General features: G+C 37.1%; 1 protein-coding gene and 1 pseudogene across 1 annotated transcript in view; both read left to right on the top strand.

Moving 5' to 3' along the window:
• The window catches only part of LSG1 (large 60S subunit nuclear export GTPase 1), a 27684-nt gene extending 5514 nt beyond the window's left edge, over window positions 1-22170 (top strand). The window contains exons 3-14 of the mRNA XM_006906164.3: window positions 995-1115; window positions 1291-1377; window positions 1861-1947; window positions 5016-5076; window positions 6219-6395; window positions 9773-10186; window positions 12923-13024; window positions 13174-13317; window positions 14863-14986; window positions 17440-17519; window positions 18992-19165; window positions 21864-22170. Of these exons, the coding sequence (XP_006906226.1) occupies window positions 995-1115; window positions 1291-1377; window positions 1861-1947; window positions 5016-5076; window positions 6219-6395; window positions 9773-10186; window positions 12923-13024; window positions 13174-13317; window positions 14863-14986; window positions 17440-17519; window positions 18992-19165; window positions 21864-22043 (1751 nt within the window). The 3' untranslated portion in view covers window positions 22044-22170. The remainder of the gene's footprint in view (window positions 1-994; window positions 1116-1290; window positions 1378-1860; window positions 1948-5015; window positions 5077-6218; window positions 6396-9772; window positions 10187-12922; window positions 13025-13173; window positions 13318-14862; window positions 14987-17439; window positions 17520-18991; window positions 19166-21863) is intronic.
• Window positions 10676-12916, top strand: LOC107196726 (annotated as a pseudogene).
• Window positions 22171-23828: the final 1658 nt, after the last annotated feature.

Below are 23828 nucleotides of genomic sequence, written 5' to 3' on the forward strand. Positions count from 1 at the left end.
TATGAGTTGGGATGGACTAGGGGAAGAGGAAACAATCACAGGGCTAGAGGTATTTCCAGTGGTTGGACAGTGGGAGAGAGAGATCACTATTGGAAGGAAGAATTAATGTGAAAGAATTGTCAAATACAGTGCTTGAGGGGTGTTTGTTTTAACTGTTGGTTGAAGGTGGTTGAGGGTGACATGTAAGAGAATGGTGATTAGGTTGAGTATACTCTAGGTTACTAGACTCTGCAGACCATGGTCCTAGATGGTATTGGTCTGAGGACAGTTACAGACTGCAGTCTTTGCTTAAAAGTCAAGAGGAACTTTGCTGAAGATGTCCCATTATCTTTGAATAGGACCTTCCCTAGGCATTTTTGTAAGAAGCTTAGCTGGCTTTAAGGTTCTTATCTCAGTGGGGTCTCCTGCTCTAGCTGTGTGGTCTGAAATAGGGCTGGAGCAACTGGCAGGAGGGTGGGGAATAGAGCCCTAAACAGAGGACTCTATAGTTTATACATGAACTTCAAATTTATTTTATTCTTTTGAATACTAGAAGGCATCAATTGTGGGTATTCATCATAAATATTATATAAGTTATAGCAGTATAGTAGTTCGCCAGTTGTCACTGCAGTGAATCTCTTTGTTGAATGTTTGCTTTTCCATCGATACCCATTGTCTTATAATTATTCTCCATATGTAAAATGAAGGGATTGGTTGTATTAAAATCTTTACAATTTCTTCCCACTCCTCTTGCATTTAGCATATTAAGTTTTATAAAATTAGTACTTGAAAAAAATGATTGACATTTTGAAAGCTTTAGTAAAGATCTTTTCTTTCATTCCTTTTTTTTGTAGAAAACTTGACTTGAAAATTATAATTTGTCCAAGGCTAGAAGAATCTCAAGAAAGCTTTAATTCAGTTTTTGGTGCTGATATTTTTAGATTTCTAAGTAATGACCAACATTCACAATCTATTTTACCTCTTAAGTGACAGTACCCTTCTTTTCCATAAACAGAGAAACTTAACATTAAGTTCGTGCTTCCTGAGGCTAGAACTGGATTGCTGTCCTTTGAGGAGAGCCAAAGAATTAAGAAGCTCCACGAAGAAAACAAACAGTTCTTGTGTATTCCAAGAAGGTGAGTTGAACGATAATGTAGGACATTACAAGACGTAACAAGGCCACTGAGTATAAAATTTTGAATTTGATATTTACTCATTTCCTACTACCTTTTCTCAGCTACCCCTATTAAATCCAAATCCTGTTTTATTTTGGTAACTCACGCGGAACTTTTTTTCCTCTGATTGTTTCAGACCAAAGTGGGACAAAAAAACTAGCCCCGAAGAACTCAAACAGGCAGAGAAAGATAATTTTCTAGAATGGAGACGTCAACTTGTCCGGTGAGATTCGCCTTGAAATTCTGAGTCAGACATTTTGGTGTGCTTGCATTATTATTTGCATTTTGAAGGCTTGATTCTTTTAAAAGAGAAATAGTAGATTGGTGTGTGTGTATGCAAACAACATTGCTGGTACATGTGAATCCTTGCACAAAGATAGTGAGTTGGTTTTTCTGTTCTGTGCCTGGCCTTTTATCCTTTTTATACCCTTCTCCAGCCGTTAGTCACCCTGGAGTTGATCACTGCTCTCGAGCATTCTTCTAGGAAGAGATGTCTGAAAGAAATGTCACTTTGATAAACTTCCAGAGATTAAATAGATTAGATTAAGTATAAAACTTGAATTTGATTTTCATATTAACTAAGCAGAAAGTCTATAAAAATAATATGTGTATACTTATTTTTAATGCAGTTAATTTGAGTGCATGTATTACTTGAAATCTTTTATTGTAATCTGGCAAAGATATAAACTTCTTATTTTAAAGCCAGGCTAGAAGAGGAACAAAAGCTGATACTGACTCCATTTGAAAGAAATTTGGACTTTTGGCGCCAGCTCTGGAGGGTTATTGAGAGAAGGTAAATTACCATTTTCTTTTTTGGTAATAATGTCGTTGTAGTGATGCTATATTGGATTCAGATGTTAATATATGTTTATAGGCCCAGAGATGGGGAAGAGGGGACAGGATTAAGCTAAGCAGAGGGCTGTTGAGAATTATTATAAAAACTGAAAGTATGATGTTATATTTCTTTTAAAATATAGGTGTTTGTTATTAGATAAACACATTGATAAGCTTGTGAGAATGGCGAACAATCTGTAAGATAAGTTCTGAAGCACTTATGGTTATTTCAGCAAATGTATGTTGAATTCCTACTGTTAATATGGAAAATATGGGTGTGAAAAGGGGTAGGTAGCTGCCTGCAAAGAGCAAAGATATTATGGGGGTAGTGGGACAAGCAAAGTGCCAAGTACCAGGGCAGATAGAGGAATGAAATACAGTCTTTGCACTCAGATGACATAGTATCTAGTGAAATAGGAAGCAGAGTGTGACTCCTACTATGTTATTGATAGAAAGGCATTAGGCCAAGTCATAGCAGAGGAAGGAGCAGTTGATAAGGATTGGTGGAAGTCAAGGGGTGATTTGTTTTAATTGGGATTTGAAAAGAAGAGAATGATTTTAATAAATTGAGAATGGATATTTTTGGTCTTTTTTAATGTCCTGATTGTTAGAAACTGATGAATCAACTTTCTCCAATGACCTCTTTGGTATAGTTAACTTAAAAGTTTTTTGTTTTCCTCAAAGTGTTTGAATTATTTACAAGACTCCATAAATGAACCTCATTTTTGAAGTGATGCTTTTTAATAATGAACTTTCAAGATGTGTGGTTTTTTTTTGTTTGTTTTTTGTTTTTGGAATCTGTAAAATATACCCAGTAAGAACATTAGGAAACAGGATGCTTTAAGTGGTTCTCAGAAAAGAACATTAGCGCATTTAGTATTGTTATGAAGAGAACAGGACTTGGATTAAACTTGTAAACGGGGTGGGGTGTAATAGCCTGACTGAATGGAACAAGGGAGCGGACATGAGAGCTCTCTGTTCAGATTGATTTCTGTCCCATACTGCACCCTTGCTTTGAGAGCTAGATCTGATGCTTCTAATCTTGAGCTTTATCAGGGCTCTGGCATACACAGGCTTGCTTTTTACTGCCTTGACATTTCTTAGCTGCTGTTCTTTTTCTTTGTCCTAATGAGTTCCAGCCTTCACTTTCATTTTTGTAGGTTTTGAGAGGGAACAGAAGTAACCATATGTGTTCTTCCATATTGACTTAACAGGGAGGCCCTTTACATGTTTTTTAATGCCCTTAAATAACTGGTTTCCCCAGGGTGAGCTGATTCTTGTTGAAACTTCTGCCTTCAATTAGGTTATGGTATTACTTGCTCTGTTATTTTTATTATGTGGTATTTCTCTTTTATAAGAGGACATGTTTCTAACTCAAGGAATATAGTTTGTATTACATGAAAGTGGATCTCAGTTACATAGAAATATTATCAATAAAGTGACTACTGCCACATCTTTTAACGGGAAATATTATTAGTCTGTTCTGTGGAGCAGATGTCTCCTGTTTGGTAACAGGCAGCTAAGCCATCTGCCTCTTTTAATTTCAAGAGTAGTCATAAGGAAAGATTTGATGTATAATGTGTCATTGAGATGCAGGAAACTGCTGTGGCTGTGAGGGCAGAACACTGTATTCCAGTAAGATAAGGTACTTCCATTGTATTGCATAAACCCTTCTTGGTTCATAGTTGGCACTTTGCTCTGTATCCTAATTCAGCACACAAAGCAAGCTGTCTTAAATTTGTCTTCTTTTCTTCCTGGTATTTCTAAGCTAATTATTCTTTCTGCATTTTTGATAGATAGACATAATGTGGACTTTGAAATAGACATATTGGACTTTGAAATTTTAGTCCATTAGGCTTTGTCCATTTTTTGCAACCATTCTTGAATTTACTGTTAAATCCTTACAGTTTGAAAGTGGTGACCATTACCCTAAAGAATAAAATACCAGGGCCTGCCTAATTTGGGAATTTAAAAACAATTCATCATAAATTAGCAAGTGTGTGAGTTCATATGAATCATACAATTATGCTGGAAATTTAGCTCTTTTGAAGGAAATGTACTTCTTTAAAAGCCCTGTCCTAAATGGCAACTGTGATTTAATACATTTCCTTGATGTTCAGCCTAGTTGCATAAGAGTTACCTCAGGAAAGGCTAACCAGAGAGGGATTTTGGGAGACTGCTGTAAGGTGGTAGTACATTGCAACTTATTTCCTTCCAGTGGCAGTCACAGCTGGCCCTTAAAGAAAGCATCTTTCCTATCCATACAGGCTGAAAGAAGGAAGTGAAATTTATTCTTGCAATGCTGGACTGCTGTAGTCCCTTCCACATTTTTGAGGGATTTGAGGGATTTGCTATTAGCTGCAGAAATTTTCTTATTGCTACATCTTCTTATATGTGATGGAAAAAGTTGGACTCATCATTTCTGCTTCAGGATGGCAGCTTAAGTTGACATATAGCTGTTTTGTGTTTTTGCCATTTAAACACATTCTTGGAACTGGTGGATGATTATTTGCCAGATGTATGCTTTCTTTCGTCAGCTCTAGGTTTAAATAAGATATAGGCTTTGATAGGGACAGCTGTCAGCAGGCGATATATTAGTTTTCTTTGAAGCCTTAACACAGTGAACACAGTGTAGATTTGGTACCGAATATACAGTAAACCTCACCTTGGATTAAAATACTTAGAATACTCTTATCTCTCCAGGAGAGTTTGCTAGAAGATACAGTTTAAGTTTTAGCAATGAAACATCATTAGAGCCCCTCTAAGCAATATTAAGAGCAGGAAAATGTTATGTTCCGGACTGCCTGAATTCCCTTTCTGACTCCATCACTTAGTAGCTGGTATCCTTGGACAAGTTACTTGACTGTTCTAAGCTTCAGTTTCCTCATATATAAACTGGGGATAATTGTACTTAAAAAGTTAAATATATCAAATGCTTAATATATGGAATGCATTTGCTACTATTATGTAGTCAGTGTTTCCTTTCTCTTCACAATGATCAAAGAATCTCAATTTGTTTGCTTGCAGCGATATTGTGGTCCAGATAGTAGATGCTCGAAATCCGCTTCTGTTTAGATGTGAAGATTTGGTAAGTAAAGTGTGATAAGATTTAAACTTAAAGTCCTTGGAGCAGCTGTGGGAATACAGCATCACTGATAGCAGTAACTGTCGGCAAGCATTCTGTATTCTCCTCTAGCTTTGTTTAATTAGGCCTCCCTCTCATCCCAAGGTCGGGAGCTTGCATAATGCAACTGTTTAGACAGATGTTTTCCCTTCTCAAACAATTGTTTTCATCTGCAGGAAGGCACAAATACTGACACAAACTTTCTAGCTTTTAGTTTAGAAGCCAGTTTGTTAATTTACATTTGCCAGGGTTTTTCTTTTTTTAATAGACACCAGTCACAGTAGCATTTTACTTACTTTAGCATATTCTTGGTTACTTCACTCCTTATCCATCTCATTAAGTTTCTCTTACACCTTGGTTATTACCCCTGTAGTGATTTACGAATAAACTAAGTTTGTAAAGCATCATGGGGGGTAATAGTTAAAATGTGAGGATCATGTGAAATAAAGTAGTAGGGGCTTTGAATTAATAAAACACTGTACACACATGAAGTAATCCTAGTAAGGACCATAACAGTAATAAAACAGATGATTTTTAAATCTACTGGTGAATAATATAAATCTTAATGGTGAAAATCCTATGAAGTCAATTTTTCTTCTAGTGTATATCCTAATAAAGAGCCAGACTTGGGAATTAATTTTTATTATTGAGTCTTGATTTTCTTTTAGTCTTCAAAAATAATTTTTACATTAAAAGTTGAGGTTATTGTTGGCTATTATCACTTGACTGAAAAATAGTCCATGCTGATAGACAAATCTACTAGTTACGCAGTTCTTTAATTTTGTTATAAAGAAACAATTCATTATTAAAGAGAGAACTACATTATTTAAAGAAAAAAGACTCTGTTACACTTCAAAAGGTCAAGAAAGCATTTCTTTTTACCCCTTCCAATTTCTTATGTTACGTATTTCTATATGTGACCTAACTCCTTTTCAAAGCTTATTGAGGATCAGTAGAATGTATCATGATTAAAAAATCTTTAAATTAGGAATGATTTAAAACGAAGTGCAGTAAAAACTTTTAGTCACAGCTGGGGGTCTTCAGTATAATAAGCCTAATTTTTACTTGTTTGAAGAGATCTTCCTAAATATCTTTGTCTTGCCTAGGAATGTTATGTGAAAGAAATAGATGACAATAAGGAAAATGTTATTCTGATAAATAAGGCAGACTTGTTGACTGCTGAGCAGCGGAGTGCCTGGGCCACATACTTTGAAAAAGAAAATGTGAAGGTTATTTTCTGGTCAGCTTTGGCTGAAGCCATTCCACTGATTGGTGACTCCAAGGTAACCTGGGGGACTTTTTCAGTTTGGGTTTCAGGGAAGAGGATCTTGGTTTCTGATTAGTGTGTGTTGCTTTCTCTTATTGAAAATGTATGGGAATTTGGAGGGTTCTGTTCGTTTCATTTTTCCCTAAGTGCTGTGATAGCAGGATGACCTACAGAAAAATGAGTTACTTTCGTTGGTTGTCAAATAGTCTGCCATCCACATAGCTCTATGTTACACACTGATATTAGTTATAATTTTTAATTTTTTTAAATGATAGGTTTCAAGTTGTATAGGAAGTTTTATAATGACCTTGTAATTGCTTTTAAGAGAAGTCAGAACAAAAGGAAGTCAGATACATAAAACTGAAGGATGTAGTAACTTCTCAGTACTGATTAGAATCTTTTTTGACTTTGTTTTGAAATCAAAGAAATGAAGTAATCCTAAATTAAGGTATACCATGTCATTTTCTATATCTTTTAATCCAAATTTTACAGAAACAATTTGGAGTTTATTTTGTAATAAAAATTATTAATAACTACCTATGGAAAGAAAATAATAGCATCTTAGAGCTGGAAGAGACTGAAAGTAATTTCTTTTTTCCTATCTTCCTCCTTTCCTGTTCTCTTGTCTCTATTTACCAACCATCTGTTGACTATTTAATGTGTTAAACTAGATGCTGTGAATTCAACACCTACCCTTTGCTGAGCTCACAAGTTAGTGAGCTCTAACCCTGTGAAGGAATTCTTTCCTCCACCTGCCTGGCAAACAGTCATATAATCTCTCTGTGACTACCTTAAATGACAGACCAGGCAGCTCATTCTTTTTATCTCTAAATTTAGAAAGTTCTTTAGTGAAGCTAAGTCATTCCCTAACTTTTTATCTAAGGACTCTCCCTTTGTTTTCTTAGTTCTCTCTTCTGCAGACTAGATTTTCTGCTTTCCTGTTCCTCATAGACATCATCTCTGGGCCACCCATGGTCCTGAGTGCCTGTCTGCCTGTGTCAGGACAACACTGAAAGTTGGCGACACCTAGTCGAATACATTATTCCAGGTGTGGTTTGCCCAGGGCATATACAGAGGAACTGTTATTTCTTGTGATTACAATACTCCCAGTAATTCAGAGTTTTTGTTGTTCACCCCCTTTCGAAGGAGCTATATTACGCTCTGGGCTCACTGAACCTGTGAACAACCAATCTCTCAAATATTTAAAAGACACAGTAAGCAAATCTCATCCCATTTTTACATGTGGCAAGGTTTTTCATTTTGTTTTTCCCTCAACTTAGGACATTACTATTTCTTTTAAATATTACATTAGTGAGTTGAGGCCAAGGTAGAATTTATTTTGCATGTGCAATTGCTTTCCTCTACTCCTAGCTTTGAATTATCTGCAGATTTTGTGTATTTGTCCTTCTATATATTCTTTCCAGTCATTGAAAACATTTCTGAATAGATTAGGACCAAGAATAGCGCTCTGTAATCTTTTATGGACTTACTAAGTACTCAGTACCAAGCATTTTTGTGTGATGAATGCAGATGTGTTTGCAAAGATGTAATAATCACAGTTATTCTGTTAATAAAATTAACCCATAGAAAATTTATTCTCTGCTGGGCACCACTATTCTAAGCACTTTATTTTATTCATTTAATCTTCTCAATAGTAAGTATTAGTGCTTATTGTCCTCAGGCAGCCTGGCTTCATTTATCACTATATTGCGTAGCCCTTATGTACCAATCCAATGTACCAATCCAGTAACCCTATCAGATTGGAAAAAAGATTAGTTTCTATATCTGTAGTGTTCCCTGACTATTAACCAAGTAGTAGATTCCAAAGGGAAATGGAATTTGTTGGCATAATCTGTTCTTAGGGAACCGTTGTTGCCTCCTGTTGCTGACTGGCTTCTTTTTAGGGCTCACCAGCTAACTTGTAGAATTGATTACATATCAGATTTTAGGCTTATAGCGTGTGATTTATGAAAGATATTCTTTCTTCCTTTTTAAAAGTTAGGCCCCATTTATTTCTCCCAAGTCCTCAGAAATCTGTTTTTCATGATTTCCCAAGACAAAATACCAACTACCATTGTGATATCATCTTTGTAATCAGATGTGCAATGTCATGTGAATATCAAATATGACTTTATTAAAAATAATTTGGTACTCAGTTTTCTCACCTATGTGAAGTTTTTTCTCCCACTCCAGTTGGTTTCTTTCCCTTCTTATTTTGAAAAATATAACATTTTTTTAGTTGAGTTCCTTGGTTTGCCCTTGGTCATCTGTTATATTGCACTGTGTTCCCCAAAAGACTGACTTTTCTTTTTTATTTTTAATGTAACTACCACACAGTTCGTTTGTTGTCTTTACCATTTTTCCTGAACTTATACTGCTTCTAACCTAGTTTTTCTGATATACATTCATGTTCAGTTCACATTATTTTCTACCTCTTTCATATTTTAAAATGATTCAGAAGAGCACAGTGACTTCTTTACATTTATTGCTTATTTATCATAGAAATTCTTTCCAATTCCATGTTTCTTTTTGAGTTGCCAAACATTATTTAGAATCATACCTATTTTCCCTGATATTTTGTTTATATCTCTTTCCTAAAATTTGGGATACCTGTTTAACTGAGTTCATCATGTCCCCTTCTGTGATGGCTGCTCATTTTAACGCTAGGTTATTTGGAAAAGATATAAGATTTACATCACTTCTAGATACAAACCATTCGTCTTTGTTGGTACCATTTAGTAATACTGTAAATTGCCTTCTTTCTGCTTTGTTATCAATAGGAATTCAGAAGAATTAACACATGAATAGTACATGATTTTTATCTTCCTCCAAAGGAAATTTTTAATTGGTGAATAATTTCCGTATACTGGAGTCGATTTTTGTGGCTCCTGCATTTTACAATACAGGGAGCTGTCTCTACAGTGCTTTGATTTATTAAAGGCAATTATTAAAGAATAGCAGTTTTCTCAAACATGCAAACCACTGTCTTTAAAAATGTAAATGTAAAGTGAAGCTCAAATTAAAATTATGCCCTTCTTGCTTTGTGCAGAGAGGAGAATGTTAACTGTTTTATTGTAAATGAGAAATGGCTTTTGATGCAAGTTTTCCTAAACCCTTGCTTTCTTTAAAGATTTTTTAATTACAAAAGTAATACATATTATTTGTAGAAGTTCAAATAATACAGAATTATATAAAGTGAAGGTCAACTGCTCCTCCCCTCTCCCGAAGGTACCACTGTTGATAGTTCGGTTGTGTCCTTGCACTGAAAGGCTTACATTGTCTGCTCCATAACTTTTCTTGTCCTCTGCTTCATCTTAGATAACCAATTAGGAATATTTTCACTAGAGTGAAAAAGGCACTTCTGAACTTTTTTGGTTTCTGTTATTTCATCAGGAACAACCTAACAGAGATACTGAAGAAGCCAACACAACTGACTTTGAAAACTCCAGTTGTGATGAGGGTGAAATTCCACACAGCAAGACTGAACATGCAGGCAGGGATTCTCTCTCATTCTGTGAAGTTGTCAGTAGTGACGAAGATGACAGTGAGTATGAGGACTGTCAGGAAGAGGAGGAAGAAGATTGGCAGACATGTTCAGAAGAGGACAGCAACTCTGACGAAGAGGCCCATGGCCACGATGGGAAGGAAAGCTGTACAGTGGATTCTGAGGCTCAGGGCAGGCAAACACCGCAGAAGAGGCAGACACACAATTTTAGTCACCTGGTATCAAAGCAGGAATTACTAGAAATCTTTAAGCAGCTGCACACTGGGAAGAAGGTGAAAGATCAGCACCTTACTGTTGGACTGGTAAGATGAAATGTGTCATAAAATTATTACCATATGTGACGGTCATTATTCCCCACCCTTTGGTAGCTGCACTAGAACCTCAGAGACCAGTCAGGTTTCTGGCATCATGGGGAACATTAATCTCCTCTTAACTGCCCATCGGCATCATGGGAGTAGGCAGTGTGACAGGCAAATCCCAACTCAAAAGAGTGAACTTTCTCAAGGTTTATATTGGTTATACCCCTGTTCATATCTTCTCCAGTTCTCCCTCTAGTTCAGCCCTACCTGTCATGTGACTTACCAAGAGATACTAGAATGAGAGCACTTTTAAGATTGGCTTTAGACTTCTAGTCCAATGTTCTTAGTTTTAGATAAGAGAGGTTTTGATATCCTGTGATCCTTGCCAACTTATACCATAAATGTTCCACAAACATATTAGGGAGAATCCCAACATCTTGGGGCCAGGGAAAATATGACAAATGCTTTAGTTGTGTTAAACACCACAAAAAAAACACATACCTAACTGCATGTACCCTAATTCTAGGGTGGCTATGAAAAGTGTCCAAACCCTAAGGGATACATCATTGTTCCAGATAGCTACATCTTTAGCTCAGGAAATGTAAAATGTTAGAGAAGGTAATTATTTTAAAGATATTCCATCCAGCAGAACAAAAACAGTGAAGGAGAGCAAATAGTGGAATGTTTCAAGTTTTCCAGCTCCTAAATTACATGCCAGGTATAGCTAATCTTAATTATTTTTGGTCACCCTTCTCCCTCTCTAAAAAGAAAAGCTTACTTATGACATTTCTTAATGCACTGAGAGTTTTCTCTGGAGCGAGGCAGACGTAGGTATAATTCCCAGTGCTGCAGTGGGCTGCAATGGGCTGCAGTGGGTATAATTTATTTGCTGCAGTGAGACTAACTTACTTGCTGTGAACCTTGAGAAAGTTACTTAATTTCTCTCATCTTTAAGCCTTCATTTCTGTTTTTGCTAAAAATTCATTATCTACCTGCACTAGAAAGCCTAACTTCCCTACATGTGAATTTTTTTTCTCACATTTATGGAAATGCTAAGCAACCTCTCACTTCTGAGTTTCTTATTCTAGAAATCCTAAGAATAGGTTCATTTACTCATTTTGCAGACATTTATTGATCTCCTGTAATATGCCAGGCATCCTGCAGTGTATCAGTAGACAACACAGACACAGTCCCACCCTCAAAGATCTTGTAATTACAAGTGTGATGAGAGTTAGAGATAGGGAAGTTCAGTAGCCTATAGGAGTATGTAATCAGGGAACCTAATGGGGGCTGCAGGGAGGGATGACAGCTACAAAAGTCTCCTTGGCCCCCAATAAATAACATTTAAACATGTAATAATATATCATGTAATCAATATATAAACACAAAACATTAGAATACTGAAATTAATAAGCAGTTACCCGAAATCTGTAAGAGAGATTTTGACAAGTGATAGCGGAGGGGAGTGCCAGAGGAAAAAGGTAAATGTCTAAGCAAAGCCCTGGAAATGGAAAGGTGTGTTCATGGAATGGCAAGTGATGCAGTGCAACTGAAGTTTAAAGAGTGGTGAGAGTTAAGACTGGAATAGTGAAGCTTTTCTGTGTTACCCAGAGAAGGGTCATATGGCATTTTTCTATGTTCCCACATAACTTCAAGGAAAAACTGTCACAATGTCCGGAGCCCTTGATGTCCTGCAAATGAAGGAGGAGGATGTCTTCAAATTCCTTGCAACAGGAGCCCACTTAGGTGGCACCAACCTTGACTTCCAAATGGAACAGTACATCTACAAAAGGAAAAGCAACAGCATCTACATCATAAATTTGAAGAGAACCCGGGAGAAGCTTCTGCTGGTTGCTCGTGCCATTTTTGCCATTGAAAACCCAGCTGATATCATTGTCACATCTAGGAATACTGGTCAGCGAGCTATGCTGAAGTTTGCCACTGCCACTGGAGCCACATCTGTTGCTGGCCGCTTCACTCCTGGAACCTTCACTAACCAGACTCAGGCAGCCTTCTGAGAGCCGAGACTTCTGGTGGTCACCCATCTTAGGGCAGACCACCGGCCTCTCACAGAATTATCTTATGTTAACCTGCCCACCATCGCCCTGGGTAACACGGACTCTCCCGTGTGCTATGTGGACATTGCCATCCCTTGCAACAACGAGGGAGCTCACTCAGTGGGTCTGAGGTGGTGAATGCTAGCCCAGGAAGTCCTGCGCATGTGTGGCACCATCTCCTGTGCACAACCATCGGAGGTCATGCCTGATCTTCCACAGAGATCCTGAAGACATTGAAAAGGAAGGAAGAAAAGTCAATTCCATTTTAAAGTTTGAGTCAGCAAGACAGAAACTTGTTAGTGTTATTAAAAATTTAATATATGTTGTGATGATGAAAATAAGTGATGCTCAGCTTGTAAGATGCAATGGAAACAGTGAAATGCCTATAGATGGGGAGGTGTGGGGAGAGCTGGAAACAAGGCAGTGAGTTTTAATGTAGCATCTGCTGTTACAGCAATACCTGTAAAAATAGAATGTACTTAGCTTGACCATTCAACACTGGAGACAAGTCTCAATAAATACACCAACACCAGAGAGGGGAAAAAGTGACATCAAACAGCATCTATTTCAAATCTTCTGCAGCAACCAGATGCTTATTGCTAGTGTTGCTACTATTTATATATCTTTGGGTCTTTGATAGATGTATTGTTTGACTGTTTAGTAATTTTTGAGTCTCTTGTAGGTGGGCTACCCAAATGTTGGTAAGAGTTCGACAATCAACACTATCATGGGCAACAAGAAAGTATCTGTGTCTGCCACACCTGGTCACACCAAGCATTTTCAGGTATTTATTTCTACAGCATCAGCCTCTATATTTCCTTCTCAGCCAGTTCCTCATTCTGGGCATTTTCTGAAGTTCTTTGTTATTCACATTCTGCGTTTTTCACCCTTCTTCTGCTGTGTGCCCAGTATAGACCTCTTATTGTCTTTCAGACTCTCTTTGTGGAGCCTGGCCTCTGCTTATGTGACTGCCCTGGCCTGGTGATGCCATCCTTTGTCTCCACCAAGGCCGAGATGACTTGCAATGGAATCCTCCCAATTGACCAGATGAGAGATCACATCCCACCTATATCACTAATATCCTTTCTGCTCTGCAAAGATTAGGGCTTCAAGTTTGTTTTGGACATTGTCTTGCATTTGATGTATTCAAGGCTTATATTTGAGAATGGAAAATCTAAAATCCTGACTAGTGGTGTGCCCAGTTTTATGCAGTGAGAGAGCATCAGGACTTCAGAATTTGAACCTTGGGTTCTGATTGTAGTGGAGTAGCCTGGTATAAGTAGAAGAGCCCAGGTTAGGGTCTCAGCCCCCAGTTGCAACCTGTTTGAATACTGCCACTGCCATCTGACTACTTGAGTGACCTTGGACAATGTGCTTAACCTTCCAGAAACTTTCCTTTTCTATAAAATGAGGCCGATAATAGTTACCTCAAAGTCAACTATGAGAATTTAATCATATGGCTAACAGTTATTGAATGCTTGCTGTGCACATTGCTAAACACTTACCAAGTAATCTCTCATTTAATTCTCAAAACAATGAGTTGGATACTGCAGTTTTTCCTATTTCCTCAAACTTGAGGAAACTGAGGCACATGGAAGTTAAGTAATTTGCCTGAGATCTCATAGCTAATTAAGTACAAATTAGGAACTTTGCTGCCTCTCAGCAACATAATGAATCAACTTATGTGAAGCAACTGGGGTGGTATCTGGCATGAAAAACGTACTCAAAGATAGGTCTGTTAAGAACTCTAGGGTCTGAGATTTAACCCTACTTACAAGCTAACAAGTTAGTCTGTTAACCATTTCATGGATGCTGGCAAAAGATAAGAGACTTCATGAAATTGGCACACGAATTTGTTAGTTTATTAGTGTAAAATCTCAGGCCCTGCACGGTTCTTAACAAGATCCTTAATGGTTACACTTAAGACCACAGCTTTTTATTTACCCTAATTTGTTGTCTCTGTCTATAAGGGATAATGCATACGAATTCATTTATTAGTATAAGTAAAATATGGTAAAATAGAATATGGTTGTTACAAAGAATGCACTATATCTACCTATAGCAACCTGGATGAATCTCAGAACATTATTGTGAGCCAGATTCGGTCATGTTCTGTGGAAGATACAAGCATGAATCAGACATGGATCCCTGCCCTTTCAGGATTCAGTCTGTCGTTGATATGGGACGTATACATGAATAACTGGTACCAGGTAGAATGTTGTAATGGCTTAGAAGAAATCTATGGGTAATCTGACAAGGGAGGGAAAAATAACCTCTTCTTGCATGGTTGTCAGGATTAGAAACAGACTGCTTTGTGTCTGAATTCGGATCATCTCACAAACTGATAGTTTATTTAGGTAAAAATGTGTTTTCTTTAGATATATTTCAGAGATAGTATTTTAACAGTTATTTTGAAAGGATTTATTTGGAAGTGATCATTGGTGCATAAGCCTTTATTTAAAAGAGAAAAGTCTTTTTAAATCAATGAATAACTGTTTTCTCTTTTGGAGCAATAAATAGGTTTTGCCATAGAAATGTTGAAGTACCATGTTCTTAGCATGTTTCAGATGCCACAGGGAGGAGGGGATCAGTTCAAGTGAATGGATTCCTTGACAAGCTTACATTTGCCAGAATATTCCAAGACATGTTTTAGAAGCCACCTATGGCATTGATATCATAAAGCCTAGAGAGGATGAAGATCCCGGTCGACCTCCAACATCAGAAGAACTGCTGACAGCTTATGGCCGTGAGTTGCGATTTATTATAAAACATGAACAAAAAACAACAGTATAATTAATGAGAGAAATATTCCTCTACGAAGATACAAATTCGGAATTTTTCCTTAGCATTTGTCATGTCATCATCTTAGGGTGGTTTTTGTTTCCTCTGTTGGCCTTGCCAGGAAAGTGGCCTCCAGGTAGCTGATTTGGTGGTAGTTTCAAGGTCTAGCAGTAAAGGAGGGAGAGTTGAGTGCTTCCTGAGTGCTGTTTACTTCAGAGTGTAAGTGCTTTATAGAGTTAGAGAAGATGTTTTGTGTCCCTTGCCCTTCCTAACCTTCGTACTAGCTGTGCGTTGGCTCTTTCAGTTTAGAATAAAATAGTTAGAACCTAGTTCACACCATATGCAAAAATAAATTTAGGAGGCCTAGATATGGGCAGTGTTTAAAGCTCCCACAGGGAGCCCAGGGCCTTGCATCAGCTATCACAGACTTCTAAAGAAAAAACCCTTAAGACACCATTTTGATGGTACCCAAGTGTAGACACAGGCGTTCTGATCTGAGACTGTGTTGGCTTTTTCTGGAGTCTTCTCCCAAACAGGGAAGAAAAGGAATGGTGGGAAGAAAATAAGCATGCTTCACAGAGCAGGATAGGAGAGTTAGTTACAAGGGGAGCATGGGAAGGGAAAGCACTCAGAGACTGTGACACAGCAGAGCATGGTCAGGATCAGAGCTTGATTAGGGTAGGGACACAGCTGTCCTCCTTCCCCTTCCATCAGTCCCTTGTAAGCCTTGTTTGGCACTAAAATGAGTCCACAGCTCTCCCACCTCCATGTTTTACCCCAATTCCACATGGGAGTTAGTTTAGCCTACTATTTCTCCAGTTGATTGTGATTTATTTACGTAAATACAAAGTTTAAGGGTGGTTTGGGGGAACCTGTGTCAACCTAAAGAAAAACAATGTTAGAAACATTTCTGTGCATGTAGGACTTGCCTTTAAATGAATTGTCACCAGCTGGGAAGGAGTACAGTTTATTTGAGTATTTACCAGCATAGAAAGGTGATTTGATATGAACCACACTTAAATCAGACCTCGAACTTACCTTAGTTGAGAGACTTTAAAGAGGATAAATACTAAGCACTTGTAGTAAGTCTGGTATAGTCACAAAACCATTGAACTAGAAGAGACCTTAAAGATCACCCCACCTCTCATCCCCCTTAAGACAAGTAATCTGAAATCAAAGCATGAAATGACCTGCCCATGGTGATGTCTGGTCTTTGGTACAGCCTGTACGAGAGTACACTGACCTGAAAGATGGGGAGAGGTGAACTTTCTACCAATCTTTCCACTTTATTTGACTTCCAGATGAAACTGAAAATAATGCGAGTCTTTTAAGATTTTTCATCTAATTCTAATAAAAATTAGAGTAAGGAAAATGCCAGTTTGTAAAAACGGATGACCACGTGTGTACAGTTTCTAAAATCACCATCTATAGGTCCATAAAGAATAGTTTCTAATAGTTAATTTTAAAAGATGTTGCTAAATAATTTTCAATTTAATTTGTATTTATTTAAATACTAGTGATACTGAGCATCTCTCCTATGTTTGTTAGCCATTTATATTTCTTCTGGGGATCACCTTTTCCTATACATTGTTTTCATCTTGATTCGTAGTTCTTTGTTACACATGCCACCAAGTTTTCCCTAATGTTTATGGCTTCTTTAGCCCTATATAAGTTAATGATTTTAATAGACTATTTTTTCCCCCTTTTTGGCTTGATTGGGGTTGGTGTTTTACTTATCCCTATGCTGAAAAGATAAAACTTTTCCTGTAATGTCTTTTATTTTTTTAAACCTTTAGATTTTTGATCTGCCTTAATGTATTTTTGTGCATGATGTGAACTAGGTTCTATTTTATTCTAAGCTGAAAGAGCCAATACACCACTAGTAGGTGAGAAAGCCAAGTTGAACCCAGCCTCTCTGCCAAAGCCTGTGTTCTTAGCCACTGTGCTCTGCTACTTTCTTCTAATTCAGTTACTATTAAACGGATCTTTGCTGTATGTTTGAGAAACTGGAAAAAATGTGGAGATATATATTAAGAAAATTTGTTCCATTCCTTCTTGTTTTGCTAATAATATTGACAACATAGCATTCTACAAGTAGCCTTCTTGAATAAATGTTTAAAATCAAGAGATGGAAGAAATAAATTAAGTAGAGAGAAGTCATATGTGTCTGTCACAATGTGGTGCTATGATATCAAATATAACAGATATGGTCTGTTCTCCTGGATTATCAAATGTTTTTATAATGCTAACCAAAATATTTTCTACAATGATAATTGATTTTTTTTTTTAAAGAGAGGAGAATAAGGATGCATAGATAGTGTAGTAAGGGAAAGGACTAAATTTCTATCACCTCAATTGTCTTTGTTGTGATATTCTGTCTTATTACTTAAGTTTTGCAACATTCATTTCTCCTCACAGATATGCGAGGATTCATGACGGCACATGGCCAGCCAGACCAACCTCGATCTGCACGCTACATCCTGAAGGATTATGTCAATGTAAGTGAACCCTGCTTCTTGTTGCTCTTGAATAAGTAGGTCTTCTTCACAGTGTTTTTAGAAAATGGCGGCCTATTAAATTATAAAGGAGATATTTTTTCATTGAGATTATGTTATTACTGGAGTTATATTCAGTTATATTCTTGATCCAGGGAAGAGCTAGCATCATATAAATCAAAGTGACTGACAACATAATATGAAAGAGATAAAGATCTCTGAATGCTTGTTGTCAGTGAAAGTGATAAATTTATGTTTCTGGTTTTTCTATCTCCTGTAGCACAATTTTCTGTGTAATATAGCTGTTTTATGCCTTTCTGCCTACACTTACCTAGTAACAATAATAATAATAGCTAACATTTATTCAAAGTTAACCCTACTAGGAATCGTTCTGAATGTTTACATGTATTATCTCATTAAAAATACATGACAATTCTATGAGGTTATTGTTCTCATATTACAAATGAGAGTTTGGGTTTTCCTCATCGATAAAATAGGAATTAATAGTATCTATCTCATGAAATTATTATGGAAAATAAATGAGAGCAACGTATGCGTGTAGAGATAAACACACACATCACTAAGCTCAGTGCCTAGCACATAATTAGCTCCCAATAATTTTTATGTAGTAAGCTTAATTCTTCCCACAGATAAGCATTACAGGGCCCTAATGATAACTGGTTCGAGGATTTGGCTTTATTCCCTCCTCTTCTCATTACCACATCAGTAGGGTTCTTGGAGCATAGAAATAAAAGTGGGCAGCCATATTCTATTACCTTCAATTCAGAAAGAAAGTAGCTAACAATATTAGTTATGGATAAATTCTTTCCATTTTATAAAACCGGAGGATGGAAAGATGAGTTAAAAACAGTCACAGGTTTTAGAGTGTTTGGTAGAAGGAGGAAAATCTGCACCCAGTGAACAACGGCAACTAGCCCAGTATTTCCATTAGTCAACACTCAGACTGTCCAATCGTCTTCTGGTTTTTGCTTTGGAAAATATCAAATATAGTCATGCAAGTGTGCTAAAGAATACTGCTAAAGTAGAAATGCAAATGAGGTAAAAAGGAGTACGGAGAAGAAAGATTTTAGTCTGGGGGCTATGGGAACAGCGAGGCCTCTAGAACATTAGGATCATCATCAGTTTACTAGCTAGGACTCTTCAGTTGCAGTTGACTAAAACAACACATCTAGCTTACTCAGAAAGCAGAAAGCTCCATCAGTGTACGTGGTTGGAGATTCCTTGTCTGAGGACTTTTTCTTTCTCTTGGGTTAACACAGATGGCATTTATTTTATTTTTATTAGTTTCAAGAATACAGTTGGTTAGACATTTATATAGTATATAAAACGATCCCGCTAATTGCTCTTTCTTTTCTCTGGCTCTCCACTTAGCCATTACATTAATGCTAACTGCATTCCATACGCCGTCAGATGGCACTTACTATGCGCTGTTATCATTCATGTTGTCTTTGTAGGGTAAGCTTCTGTACTGTCATCCTCCTCCTGGAAGAGATCCCGTGATCTTTCAGTATCAACACCAGCGACTACTAGAGAACAAGCGGAATGGTGGTGAAATAAAAATACAGCCAGCTGGAAATAAAAAAGCAAAACAGATTGAAAATGTAGTTGACAAAACTTTTTTCCATCAAGTAAGTTTTAAAGTTTTAAATTTCTCATCCAACACATTTATCACTCCAACAAGAAACTCCATACCCATTAGCAGTCACTTCCCATTCCCTTCTCCCCCCAGCCTCTGCCAGCCACTAATTTACTTTCTTTATAGAGTCGCCTGTTCTGGATATTTTGTATAAATGGAATCCTATACTATGCGGCCTTTTGTGGCTGGCTTATTTACTTTGGCATAATGACAAGGTTTATCTGTGTATCAGTACTTTATTCCTTTTTATTGCCAAATAATTTCATTGAATGGATAGACCGCATTTTGTTTCTCAGTTGATGGATATTTGGGTTGTTTCCCCTTTTTGTCTATTATGAATAATGCTGCTGTGAATATTTCTGTGTAAGTTTTTGTGTGAACATATTTATAGGAGTGGAATTGCTGGGTCATATGGTAATTCCATGTTTAACTTACCAAAGTGGCTGCACCATTTTACATTCCCACTGGCATGTGGGAAGGTTCTATTTCTCCACATCCTTGACAGTACTTATTTTCTGTCTTTTTTATTTTAGCCATCCTAGTATGTGTGAAGTGGTACCTTTGATTCGTATTTGTATTTCCCTAATGACTTTGATTTGGATTTCCCTAATGACTAGTGATGTTGAGGATCTTTTCATGTGCTCATTGATGCATTTGTATATATCTCTTCTTTGGCGAATTGTCTGTTGTTGAGTTGTAAGAGTTCTTTATATATTCTAGATATGAACCTTTATCATTTTTATGATTTACCAATCATTTCTTCCATTTAGTGGACTGACTTTTCTCTGAGCCAACACATTTTAATAATTTTAGTTGTTTACATCATGGATACAATTTAAAAAAATTTTTTTTTAATTTTCAAGTTATAGTTTATATACAACATTATATTAGTTTCAGGTGTATGACATAGTGATTAGTTGTATGTATAACTTACAGTGATCACCCTGATTAGTCTGGTACCTATCTGACATATTACAGATATGATTTATATATAGCATTTTAAAGAACAAATTTTTGTGCAGAATGGTTAAATCTCATAATTGCACCTAATGTATTTTTTAAATGCTTTTGTGACTACTATAACCAAAAAAAGGGGTGCTGGGGTCAGGTGTATCCAGAGAATGATTTTATTCTATACTTATATGGTGCCTTATTTGTGTGCTTTACTCAGTGATCCTGGCAAAGCATGCCGAGCAGATATTATTATTCCCATTTTACCCCTGAGGACATTGAGGCTAAAGGAGGCTAAGTGACTTATCTAATGATACTTGTTTTAAATGGCAACGCTGGGCTAGAATTTAGATTATTGTGGCTCCTATTGTGGAATTATTTCCAGGTCTTCCAATATTTAGAATAAAATTTACCAATACGTAGAAAGATTATAGGTTCTTTCTTGGGCCTACTACTGTCATATAGGACATTTAAGTTGAAGTTTTAAGTATTTACAAAGTTTCTAAAGTTCATGTACAGGAAAGCTAAATGCTTACATCATGTATCCAAGCTTTAGTCTCTAAGAGTAATATTTTACTACTTTATGAAGATCATGAGATACTGCTTTATACTTACTTACAAGTCATATTGGATTAAATATTTTTGTAAGTAAACTTAAAGTTTGTTTAGTTAGTTTTTGTTTTACTTAAATGAAATCACAGGTTTACAAAAACTTTTTTGAGTTTTTGTGCCAGCTAATACACCAGAACCTGGAATATCAAAATGAGTAAGACACAATTGGCTGCTTTCAGGGAAAATAAAGGGGAGACAGACAAGTTAAAAAATAACACGAGATGTTAGGTCTAGGATGGAGGTATAAGTCAAGTACATTGTGAATATAGATTGGGGAGCAGTTCATCTTGGGGCTGGGAGCAGAGTGGGTGAGTAAAAGCTGGAGAGAAAGTGCTATTTAAGCTGGACTTTGACAAATAAAAATGTGCCAGTTGGTAAGAGTGGTGAGGGCCAGATTTCTAGGCAGGAGTAGTAGCATGAACAAAGGCATAAAGATATGAGAGTGTGGGGTTTATCGTTAGAGCCCATGTCGTAGGCAGTCTTATGTACCAGGTAAGGGAACCTGACCTTGATTCCCCAGGCTACAGGAAACTATCAGAGACTTGTGAAGACAAGAATAGAGAGATACATGATTAGAGAACTCTTATAGAAATGTGGATGCTGGGTTAGAGTAGTACTGCAGTGGTCCAGTGAAAGCTAATGAGTGCCTTGGGTAGAGCAGTGGGGGATAGGTGAGAGGAGAGAGAAGGTGAACAACGTTCTAGAGACTGGGATCAGCAGAACTTAGTAGCTTCCTGTATCTAAAAAATGAGGAAGACAGTGTGCTGTCTTGGCGGCTGGGCAGATTCTTATACTACTCACTGAAATAAAGAATGGAGAGTCAGTTTAATTAAATTTAGATTGAGGTGGGTTGAATTTTGATATCAAGATAGAGATTTCCAGAAAGTAGCTAGTATTATGATTCTAGTTAAAAGTAGTATTTGAATCTATGGGACTAAGCAAAGTTGAAGAAAAAGAATGAACCGAAGACAGAATGCTGAAAACTTACCATTTAAATAATGGGAAGAAAAGAGGACCAGTGAAAGAGGTAGAAGTCCACTATCTTGGAATTCTCCATAAATAATACTGTGATATCCCCTAAAGGGAGACTGCTGATATCTCAAATAGTATTTTCTCTTATTCGCTAGGAAAATATGAGAGCTTTGACCAAAGGAGTCCAGGCTGTGATGGGCTACAAGCCTGGGAGTGGCCTGGTGACTGCAGCTATGGTGAGCTCTGAGAGCAGGGCTGGGAAGCCCTGGAAAAAACACGGCAACAGAAATAAAAAAGAGAAAAGTCGTAGACTCTACAAGCACCTGGATTCATGAACTTGGACTGCAACAGAAATGGCATCTGCATTGTACATATGGCAAAGAACAAAAGCTATTCCTTGCCTGTGGTGCTATAGAATGGACCCTGGTCTTGTGGCGCGCAGCCATACCCGATAGTCAATATCAAGACTGAGAGGCTCCTTGGACCGCCCACTCTGGCTAATGAAGTCATCTTGGAGCCCCAGAAACCTCCTATAGAAGGCTGAATTTAAGATGAGAGAATGAATGATGTATATTTGTTTGTGTAAACATACACACAAATACACACTAATTTGTAAGTTGGAAATTTTTTGAAAAGATTAAAATTAAGTTGCCACTAACATGTTTTATTGGTTTATGTAGATATGCTGCCATTTGGACATTCTACATTCTTAGAAACGGGTTTAATTTGCAATATTATTTATCATCCAAACTAATACACTTTGAGAATGAAACATGGCTCTATTATACAGTCATGTACCACATTTTGATCAAGGATGGACCACATATACAACAGTGGTCCCAAAAGATTATAATGGAGGTGAAAAATTCTCATTGCCTAGTGACCCTAGGAACATCATAGCCATTGTTATGTAGTGCAGTGCATTACAATTGCCTACAGCAGGAGTCCCCAATCTGAGGGTCTTGGACCAGTACTGGTCCATGGCCTGTTAGGAACCGGACCACACAGCAGGAGGTGAGCAGTGGGCCAGCAAGCAAAGCTTCATCTGTATTTGTAGCCGCTCCCCAGTGCTAGCATCACTACCTCAGCTCCACCTCAGATCATCAGCCATTAGACTCTCATAGGAGTACCAGTCCCTGCTGCCGAAAAGGTTGGGGACTGCTGGTTTAATAAACATTTAGGTTTCCACATTGGGGCTATTATGAATAATGCTGCTATGAAACTTGTACATTTGTGTACAAGTTTTTGTGTGGACATAGGTTTTTTTCCTTCTCTTGGATATACATCCAGGAGTTTAATTGCTGGGTCATTGAAACTGCTATATGTTTAACCTTTTGAGTAGTCGCTGGACTGTTTTCCAAAGTGACTGCACCTTTTTACATTTTCCACCAACAGTGTTAAAGGGTTCTAATTTCTCCACATTCTTGTCAACAGTTGTTAGCTATCCTAGTGGGTAGGAAGTGATAATGTATCATGTTTTTGATTTGCATTCCCTTGATGACTAATGTTGAGCATCTGCATGTGCTTATTGGCTACTTGCATATCTTTTTGGAGACATGTCTACTCATATCCTTTGACCAATTTTTAATTGGGTTATGTGTCTTTATTATTAAGTCACAAAAGTTCTTCATACATTCTAGATACAAGTCCCTTATCAGATACATAATTTTCAAATATTGTCTGCCATCCAATGGGTTGTCTTTTCATTTTCTTGATAATGTCCGTTGATGTACATTTTTAATGACGAAGTCCAAATTTATGTTTTTAATTTGGTTGCTTTTGCTTTTTATGTTATATTTAAGGAACTATTGCCACATCCAAGATTAAGTTTTATCCCTATATTTTCTTCTAAGAGTTAGTTTTATAATTGTAGGTCTTATATTTAGGTCTCTGGTCCATTCTGAGTTAATTTTTGAATATGCTGTGAGGTAGGGGATGGACCAACTTCATTCTTTGGTCCATCCAGTATCCCCAGCATTTTGTTGAAAAAACTAGTCTTTTCCCATTTAATTGTTTTGGCACACTTGTCAAAAATCAAGCAAATGTGAGGGCTTATTTTGGGCTGTATACCTTTGATATTTTACATTCGTGAATGTGAAACAGTTGTGAAGAGTATCTGA

Source organism: Pteropus alecto, unplaced genomic scaffold (genome assembly GCF_000325575.1).
Source record: "Pteropus alecto unplaced genomic scaffold, ASM32557v1 scaffold311, whole genome shotgun sequence".
Classification (NCBI taxonomy): Eukaryota; Metazoa; Chordata; class Mammalia; order Chiroptera; family Pteropodidae; genus Pteropus; species Pteropus alecto.